We start from the raw sequence: 10,307 nt of genomic DNA, 5'->3' as shown, positions 1-10,307 counted from the left end.
CGGGGGGGGGGAGTTGGGGGTACCCAAGCCTGCAGGGGAGAACAGTTTAGGCAACTGGGCCTGCAGGGGAGGGCAGTTAGGAGTGACCATGCCTGCCTGTGAGAACAGTTAGGGGCAGCCAGGCTGGCAGGGGAGTCAGTTAATTTGCATATGCAGGCACGGAGAGAAGACTGAAGAGGCTTGGCTTCTCCGCTGTAGCTAGACCAAAGGCCTGGGTCCCAGGTGCCGGAGGAAAACTGGTGCCGGTAGCCAGGGGAAGGAAAGCCTATTGTGTGAATCTTCATGCAATGGGCTTCTAATTATATATATATATGGAATCTAATGAACAACATAAACTGACAAACAAAATGGGAGCAGAGACATGGATATATGAAACAAACTGATAGCTGTCAGAAGGGAGGGAGTTCTGAGACTGGATGCAGGAAGGTGAAGGGATTAAGCAAAAGAAACACCCCAAATATATACATATATATGTGTATATATACATACATGTATATGTATATGTATATATATAAATATAAAACACATAGACACAGTCAGCAATGTGGTGATAGCCAGAGGGAAAGAAATTTGGTGGAGGTGGGCAAAGTGGGAAAAAGGGAATGGAAAGACACTTTGGGGTGATGGGCACACAACAGAGTGTGCAGATGAAGTTTTGTTGAGTTCTACACTTGATATCTGTGTGGTTTTGTGAACCAGCATCACCCCAATAAATTCAATTAAAAAACTACCAAAAGAAAAAGGTTGTATCGAGAAGAGGCTTTTAGTTTATTTTGTTACCTGATCAGGATCTGCAGTGTAGATTTGGTTGATGTAATGAAAGGATCCTTTGGGAACTGATGTGAGATGTAGAAATTATAAACTCTTAAAAAAACTGATTTGAAACTCTGCCTCTTTCAGATAAACAAATGAACAAACGATAAACAGACTCATAGATACAGAGATCAGACTGGTAGTTGCCAGAGGGGAGGAGCGTTGGTGGTTTGGGTATAAAAGGTGAAGGGATTAAATATAATTTGGTAGTCACAAAATAGTCAGGGGATGTAAATTACAGCATAGGGAATATAGTTAATAATATTGTAATGACTATGTACAGTGCCATGGGGGTACTTGAAATATTGGGGACCACTTTGTAGAATATATAGTTGTCTAACCCTATGCTGTATACCTAAAGCTGAAACAAAATAATATTGATTGTAAACTGTAATTCAAAAATATAAATAATAAAAATAATGCTTTGAAGCCCTCCTAGTTATTATTTTTTTAAAAGCAAGGCAGTATATTTTTATCCGGTATTACATAAATATTTTTTTAATGATAAAATAACCAAAACTGCCTTTTTCATCAATTTGAAAAAGAAGGTAGGAAAGGAAGTATGCTTTGCTTTCCAAAATAAAACGTCTCTATCTCTTGGATATAAAGTGTCTATCACTCAGTATTTAAGCCTTGGAATGACCTATATATAAGAAACCACATTATCACTGTCACATTTAGAGATTTAAATTAGCTTTGAATTATTCTTTTATATTGTAAGTTCTTTTAAAATAGGTTTTTTTGTGGTATGTCTCTCCAAGGTGATTCGTGCTAAGGACCTAAGAAGGAAAACAAAGCTGAGTAGGAGAATTCGATAATACCAATTTTCTAAATTTGAGTTCTCCATGTTTGGGACAATAACGATTTCTGGAACTATATAGATTCTACTAAACCACTTAGTTAATTCAAATGAAAAAGGTTTAGGTTCAATTAGGCTGTCCAAATCTAGATTTACTTTGAAAAATTAACTCGTATTTTTATTGGCTTCCTAATCAAATGAGACCTCTGACCAGCCCTTACATAGCAGTATCAATATTACTTTGGTTTTTTACATATTATAGACATTTGTAAACATTTTATGGATCTGTTTTGCAGAAACAGATTTTGTAAGTTTTAATGTACTCTCAAAGTCGGAAGCTTGTATATATTTAAAAATATATGGTTTTATATAGTAGCTGTTTTAAGACTAGAATTAGAGGGCCAGAAGAAATTTTTTAAATGTTTAGGGAAATGGAACATTTGGATTTATTACCTTTTCTTGAGATTAATTTTAGGAAAGCATTGTCTGTTGATTGGCTGTGAGATGGGAAGGGTAGGTAGAAGTGGTAGATTTTAGGATCACATTCCATTAATACATATTAAGCGCCGTGGTAGGAACTGTATAGAGATATAAAAAGGATGTGCTTCCACACAGAAATAACTCACAGTCCCCTTAAGAAACATACTATCTATGAAATACTATGCAGTTGTAAAAAAGAAGGAACTTTTACATTTTGAGACAGCATAGGCAGTGGTTCTCAACCTTCCTAATGCCGCGACCCTTTAATACAGTTCCTCATGTTGTGGTGACCCCCAATTTCATTGTTACAAATTGAACATAATTAAAGCACAGTGATTAATCACAAAAACAATATGTAATTATATATGTGTTTTCCGATTGTCTTAGGCGACCCCTGTGAACGGGTCGTTCAACCCCCAGCGTCGCAACCCACAGGTTGAGAACTGCTGACATAGAGGATCCTGGAGAGTACTATGCTAAGGGAAATAAGCCAGTCAGAGAAAGACGAGTATCACATGATCTCACTTACATGTGGAATCTAATGAGCAAAATAAACTGACCAACACAATAGACCCAGAGACATTGAAGTATGCAACAGACTGACAAATTTCAGAGGGAAGAGGAGTGGGGTGGCAGGAAAAGATTAACCAAAGAATGTATATACATAATTCATGGATGGACAGTAGTTTGGGGAAGGCCTGCGGACTGGGTGGGAGCAGGGTGGAGAAGGGCATTAGAGGGGAAAAAGGGGGGCATCTATAATACTTTCAACAATAAAGATAAATTTTTTTAAAGAAGGAAACATGCCATCTAGTGAGAGCCCATGATTAAAATAGCTAAATTAGCTCTAGCTGGTTTTGCTCAGTGGATAGAGCATCAGCCTGAGAACTGAAGGGTTCCGGGTTCAATTCCGGTCAAGGGCACATACCTCTTGCAGCCTCTTCTGTTGAAGGCCTGGGCCCTGGTAGGGGCGTGTGCAGGTGGCAACCAATTGATGTGTTTCTCTCACACTGATATTTCTCTCTGTCTTTCCCTCTCTCTCCTATTCTCTCTAAAAATCAATGGAAAAAATATCCTCAGGTGAGGATTAAAAAAAAGCAGCCAAATTAAGTTGACCTCTAATCCTATGCTGCTTTATGCTTTATAAAAAGGATCTAAAATTAATGAAACATACGTTTTTGCAAATTTTGTAGTGTGTTTTTTACCCATCCTCATTGTAGGTAATGGATTTGTAGCATGTCTTTGGATTTGGATCTATTTGATTTAGCTTTGATCTTGTGTTTTTGTAGATTCTTATATTACTATGCAGAAATACTGACAGAAATACATGTGCTTTACAGTGCACAGTAGAAATTCTGAAAACCTTGTTATCTAAAAATTTTCTTTTCAGAGGTATTTTACGTAGGCTGAATGTGTTAGAAATTAAGGTTTTCCCATGTGGAAAATGATCTTCGTGCTATTTGAAGGTATGGGAGTTATGGGAAATAAAATATAGTTTAGTATCACCCAAGTTGTATGATAAAATTAGAACAGAAAAGTTTAACATGGAAACTTGGAAGCGAATTACTGTTAACAGATGAACAAATCTGGAAAACTTTCTCTTTGCCTTAAGGTAAGGGGAAAAACAACTATTTTACCTTTAGAAATAAAAGGACAAATTATGGTATGCGAATCTTTGATTGTACTCTTATAAACTAGCTTTGATTTCTTGAAACATGGTAGAATACCTGTAATTTTTTTTCTCTATGTGTAACAAATTTCAGACCCCCTGAAAATAACTCTTCCATTGAGATAAAAATTCTGAATTCTACTTAAAAACACTCTCAGATTTAGACACTTGGTTTTGGTGTGTATATGTTTGTGTGTGTGTGTATGTTAAAAATATGAGCAAAGACTAACCAATGAACACAGACAACAAGGCGGTGAGGGTATGAGTGGGGGGTTGGGGGGGGTAATGTGGGGATAAGGACACAAATGTAATAGCTTAATAAAGAAATTAAAAAATAAAAACAAAATAAAACAAAAACACACACACACAGAAGAAAAATAGGTGGCAAGCTTCTCTTCTGAACATTTGTCTTAGCGATGTTTTTGTGTATCTAACTCGAAATGCAAGGGAAACAAATGCAAACCTCCCCCTCCCCAACCCAGACGCACACACGTGCGCGCCTGCACACACACACACACACACATAAAAATAGAAGAAAAACAAATAGGACTACATCAAACTTAAAAGTTTCTGTACAACAAAGAACCCATCAACAAATTGAAAAGGCAATCTACTGAATGGGAAAAGATATTTGCAAATCATATGTCTGATAAGGGGTTCATATAAAAATATATAAAGAACTCATAGAACTCAATAGCAAAAAACCCAATTCAATTAAAAGTGGGCAGAGGATCTGAAATATATACATATTCAGTGGAATACTATCCAGCCATAAAAAGATGAGATATTATCATTTGCAACAACATAGATGGACACTGAGTATATTATGCTAGGTGGAATAAGTTTGGAGAAAGACAAATGCTATATGATTTCTGAAATCATTATGTGGAATATAGAAGATAGCACAACAAAACAAACAAAAACAGCCCTAACCGTTTTGGCTTGGTGGATAGAGCATCAGCCTGCAGACTTGAAGGGTCCCAGGTTCGATTCCAGTCAAGAGTATGTATCTTGATTGCGGGCACATTCCCAGTAGGGGGTGTGCAGGAGGCAGCTGATCAATGTTTCTCTTTCATTGATGTTTCTAACTCTCTATCCCTCTCCCTTCCTCTCTGTAAAAAAATCAATAAAATATGTTTTTAAAAATCCCAAACAAACAAAAACAAACAGAGACAGACAACAAGGTGGTGATTACTAGAGAAGAAGAGGGTGAAGGGAGGGGGAAATCAAAAAGGGGGTCAATTGTTTAGTGATGGATGAAAACTAGACTTTTGGTGGTGAGCACGATGTAGTATATGCAGATATGTCATACATATGAAACTTATATAATGCTGTAAACTAATGTTACCTCAATAAAACACCCCCCCCCCAAAAAAATAAAAATATGAGCAGATTCAACTATAAATACTATGAGGCAATTTACTAATAACATGTGGGAGTTTAATTAGGTTCAGGACTTTTTTACTTACTATTGTTATATCTGAACTGGATTTTTCCTCCTACCAATTACCAAGCAGTAATTCTTTTTCTTTCCTTTTTCTTTTTTTAAATATTTTATTGATTTTTTACAGAGAGGAAGGGAGAGAAATAGAGAGAAACATCGATGAGAGAGAAACATTGATCAGCTGCCTCCTGCACATCTCCTACTGAGGATGTGCCCGCAACACAGGTACATGCCCTTGACTGGAATCGAACCTGGGAACTTTCAGTCCGCAGGCCGATGCTCTATCCACTGAGCAAAACCGGTTTCGACAGCAGTAATTCTTTTGTTGGACCTCTGAAATGATTACTTTTAGGACCATTTGTCATCTGTTTCATATATGCATACTAGTGGAATTTTATGCCTCGTTGGTCATTACTTTTGATTGTTCTGTGATTATTTTATTATTTACATGAAGACTGTATGATATTAGTTTCAATTAGGGTTGTCATGTAACTCATCATTCAATTTGGATACTTTTGAGAGTTGAAAAGGGCTGATATTAATTATCTAAGAACAGATATAAACCAAGACTGGCCCATGCAAACCAAGATATATGATCATCCCGATTAATAAGTTTTTGATTATAAGTAATAGGAAACACAACTCAAACTAATTCAAACAATAAATGAAATGTATTGTCTTGTGTACCCAAAAAGCCCAGTGTTTGGAAGTGCTACAGGTACGGACTGGTGAGGAATTTGGCTTTCTTTTTCTCCTTCTAGACTCTTAATTCAGTGGTTCCTAATCTGGGGCACATGCCCCACAGGGGGGCAGTTTGATTTTTAAGGAGACCAATTTGAGAATGAGTTATTAACAGTGAATTTTTTTGCATTTGTTATAGTTCTAGGGGTCTCATATACAGTATATAAATATATATAGTGACACATTATACATTTCAGTTCTCTATGTTTTGAAACTTATTTTTTCACATCACTTTATATTATTATTTTTTTAACAATTTTTTCGTGATTTCTTCCTCAGTACTTCAACTGTCCTTTCTTTTCTTTTTCTTTTTCATGGATGCCATATTCTTTGGAAGCTTGTTTAGGGCAAGGTAATGGCTTTTTAGGCTTCCTCGTAAGTGAATAGTTCTTTTTGAATAATAAGAATTATATGTCACAGGGGGGAACATCAGGATTTTAGAGATGCTGAGGTGAGGCATGGCAAAAAAAAAAAGGCTGGGAACCACTGCTCTAACTTCTATGGCTGACTTCCCTTATAGTTGTTGGGTGGCTGCCAATAGCAATTTGGGATATATTCTCCTTTATAACTAGACTAGAGGCCCAGTGCACAAAAATTTGTGCACTCGGGGGGAATCCCTCAGCCTGGCCTGTGCCCTCTCACAGTCTGGGACCCCTCGGGGGATGTCCACATGCTGGCTTAGGCCCGCTCCCTGGGGGGATTGGGCCTAAGCTGGCAGTCAGACATCCCTCTGGCAGCCCGGGAGCCCTTGGGGGATGTCCACTTGCCAGTGGGAAGCAGGCCTAAGCTGCAGTCAGACATCCTTAGCGCTGCGGAGAAGGCAGGAGAGGCTCCCACCAACACCGCTGTACTGGCAGCTGGCAGCCTGGCTTGTGGCTGAGCAGAGCTCCCCCTGTGGGAGTGCACTGACCACCAGGGGGCAGCTCCTGCATTGAGTGTCTGCCCCCTGGTGGTCAGTGTGTGTCATAGTGACAAGTCATTCCCGGTCTTTCTGCTCTTAGGGTCAATTTGCATATTACCCTTTTATTATATAGGATAGAGGTCTTGGTGCATGGGTGGGGGCCGGCTGGTTTGCCCTGAAGAGTGTCCCAGGTCAAGATGGGGGTCCAGCTGGGGTGCCTGGCCATCCTGGGTGAGGGGCTGAGGGCCGTTTTGAGGCTGACCAAGCCCCCCAGTGGGGACCCTCACCCCATGAGGGTGTGGCTATCCTGGGCGAGGGGCTGATGGCTGTTTGCAGGCTGGCCATGGCCCCCAACCACCCAAGCTCCCAGTGGAGGCTGGCAGGAAGCAGGTGTCTCGGGTTTATTTATCTTCTATAATGGAAACTTTGTTGCCTTGAGCCGAGGCCACAGCCAGCCAGGGCAGGCAGGAAGCTTGGCTTCTCCATCACCGGGGCAACCAAGCCTCCTGCTTGCTCCAGTCCCGGGGCTGCCAGCCGCCATATTGGTTGGGTTAATTTGCATATAGTCACTCTGATTGGCTGGTGGGCATGGCTTGGGGGGTAGCAGAGGTGTGGGCAATTTGCATGTTTCTCTTTTATTAGATTAGATCAGGAGAGAGGGGACATCTATAATACTTTCAGAAATAAAGATATAACATTTATTCTCTCATTATATAACATAGAATTCTTCCTTTAACATATAAGAGTTTTAATGTCTGTTATATATGTTTCAACTAATCTATGTGACTAGGGGAATGTCATGTGTTGATTGTCTTAGATATGGGATATCTGAATATCACTGCGGCAAAGAGGATGGGATTACCCAGGTTCTCTTGGACTAGTCAAGAGTCCATTCAGAAAATTGTGTAGGGTCAGTCTGTCGTGGAAAGCAAGGAAGCTAAATGAAGGGGAATGGATGGAATGAATGTTTGGGAAGCAACTAGAATGTTCAATGTGAAGTTCAGTGTCATTTATTTGAATTTTCCCTCTAGGTTCTGCAAGAGCCTAGCATACTGCAGAGGTATTTTTCTTCTAGTGATAATGTGTGGTATAAAGTCACTTAGTAGCCTGGCAAGGGGAGACAAAAAGAAAACTTACCCATTTTTCCCTTTTTTCTTATAAGAGTCTAATGATAATTTTCTTTTTTTTTTACAGACTAATAGGGATGCCAAAGGAAAAATATGATCCTCCAGATCCTCGCAAAATTTATACCATCATGTCAGCAGAGGAGGTAGCCAATGGGAAAAAATCTCACTGGGCAGAATTAGAAATCTCGGGTGAGTAGAATCTGAAGCATTTAATTCGGGGTATAATAGCAATAATGAACAAGCGTTGAGTATTGTTGTATTTATTTCTTTGTTGTATATTTTTCATTAGATGAACTAATCAAGAAAATATACACTGAGATACTAATGTTTAATTTATCTGTTTTATCTAATATATTTGTTTATAACCTTCCTTTTGAGATTAGTATCTTGAACCAAAGTTGGCATCTAGAATTAAAGACATTGGGAGTTCAGTTTCTAAGTAAAATAAGGTTTTTAAATATAATAGACCGGAGGCCTGGTGCACAAAAATTTGTGCACTCGGCGGGGGGGTGGGGGGAGGAGAAGGCCTCAGCCCGGCCTGTGCCCTCTCACAGTCTGGGACCCTTCGGGGGATGTCCACATGCAGGCTTAGGCCCGCTCCCTGGGGGGATCAGGCCTAAGCTGGCAGTCAGACATCCCTCTGGCAGCCCAGGAGCCCTCGGGGAATATCCACTTGCTATCATTCCCAGTCGTTCTGCTCTTAGGGTCAATTTGCATATTACCTTTTTAATATATAGAATAGAGGTCTGGTGCACGAGTGGGGGCCAGCTAGTTTGCCGTGAAGAGTGTCCCGGGTCAGGGTGGGAGTCCCATTGGGGTGCCTGGCCAGCCTAGGTGAGGGGCTGAGGGTTGTTTTCAAGCTGTCCACAGCCACTTCAGGTGGGGGTCCCCACTGGGGTGCCTGGCCAGCCTGGGTGAGGGGCTGATGGCTGTTTGCAGGCTGGTCAAGCCCCCCAGTGGGGACCCACACCCCCTTCAGAGTGGGGGTTCCTACTGGGGTTCCTGGACATTCTGGGTGAGGGGCTGAGGGCCATTTTCAGGCTGGCCACACCCCCTCAGGGTCGGGGTCCCCACTGGGTTGCCTGGCTTGCCTGGGTGATGGACTGATGGCTGTTTGCAGGCTGGCCACAGCCCCTTCAGGGTGGGTAGGGGGGTCCTGCTGCGGTGCCTGGCCAGCCTGGGTGAGAAGCTGAGGGTCGTTTCCAGGCTGGTGATGCCCCCCAATGACCTAAGCTCCTAGCCTCTCCTTTTTTTCTTTTTTTCCAGGGTGGGCTGGAAGCAGGTATCTGGGATTCATTTATCTTCTATAAATGAAACTCTGTAGCCTTGAGCAGAGCCCAGGTCAGGCCAGGGCAGGCGGGAAGGTTGGCTTCCTCCATTGCCAGGGGCAACACAAGCCTCCTGCTCGCTTCAGCTCTGCAGTCGCTGCCATCTTCATTGGGTTAATTTGCATACTGGCTCCTGATTGGCTGGTCGGCATGGCTTGTGGGTGTAGCGGAGTGATGGTTAATTTGAATCTTTCTCTTTTATTAGTGTAGATTTTGTTTTGGCTATTGTAATTATTTTTATTGTTTTTAACTTTTACTTTTTCCTGTACAGAGTAATTATTTTTGGAAATTGAAATCTTTGCCAATCTCCTATCTCAGTGTTGGCAGAGTAGGAAATCTAGAAGCTGTCTGTTTATTCTAGCACATGTGATAACTGTGTTATATGACCTTACATATTTAGAATTTGTTAAAATTGAATAAGAGTTCCAAAAATGCTTAACCCCAATCTAATAATGAGAACATAAGATAAACTCAACTAAAGATGTTCTTCAAAATACCTAATTGGTCCTCAGAATTGTCAAGGTCAGAAAAACAAGGAAAGACTGAGCAACTGTCATGGATAAGAAGAGACTAAGGAGACAGAATGACTAAATGCAAAATGGTATCTTGAATTAAATCTTGGAACACAGAAATGTAAAAATGGGTTAAGTCCAAATTAATTTATTAATAGTAATGTATAAGTGTTAATTCCTAGTTTTGACAAATGTACCATCCTATGCCTGGATTGGAGAGGGTGCAGGCTGGGCTGAGGGGACCCCCCCTCCCCACCCCATGCACAAATTTCGTGCCCTGGGCCTCTAGTGGTAATATAAGATACTAATATTAGGGGAAATTGGTTGAGGGGTATACAAGAACTCTGTATTATCTTGGAACATATTCTGTATATCTAAAATTATTAGTTACTGTTAAAATTTCATTAAAAATAGAATATGAGTACTGTTTTTTTATGAATTGATGTAAAATACAGATTATATAGGCTTTCATTTGGAAGAGTTAAACCAACAT

The 10,307-nt window shown here is 40.4% G+C and overlaps 1 protein-coding gene across 1 annotated transcript in view; it reads left to right on the top strand.

The window, feature by feature from the left end:
• The window catches only part of CNOT6L (CCR4-NOT transcription complex subunit 6-like), a 103,895-nt gene that overhangs the window by 11,633 nt on the left and 81,955 nt on the right, over positions 1-10,307 (top strand). The window contains exon 2 of the mRNA XM_006755865.2: positions 8,042-8,163. Within this exon, the coding sequence (XP_006755928.1) occupies positions 8,052-8,163 (112 nt within the window). The 5' untranslated portion in view covers positions 8,042-8,051. The remainder of the gene's footprint in view (positions 1-8,041; positions 8,164-10,307) is intronic.

The sequence above is a fragment of the Myotis davidii genome, unplaced genomic scaffold, assembly GCF_000327345.1.
Source record: "Myotis davidii unplaced genomic scaffold, ASM32734v1 scaffold794, whole genome shotgun sequence".
NCBI lineage: Eukaryota > Metazoa > Chordata > Mammalia > Chiroptera > Vespertilionidae > Myotis > Myotis davidii.
This window is presented reverse-complemented; position numbering and strand designations above follow the sequence as displayed.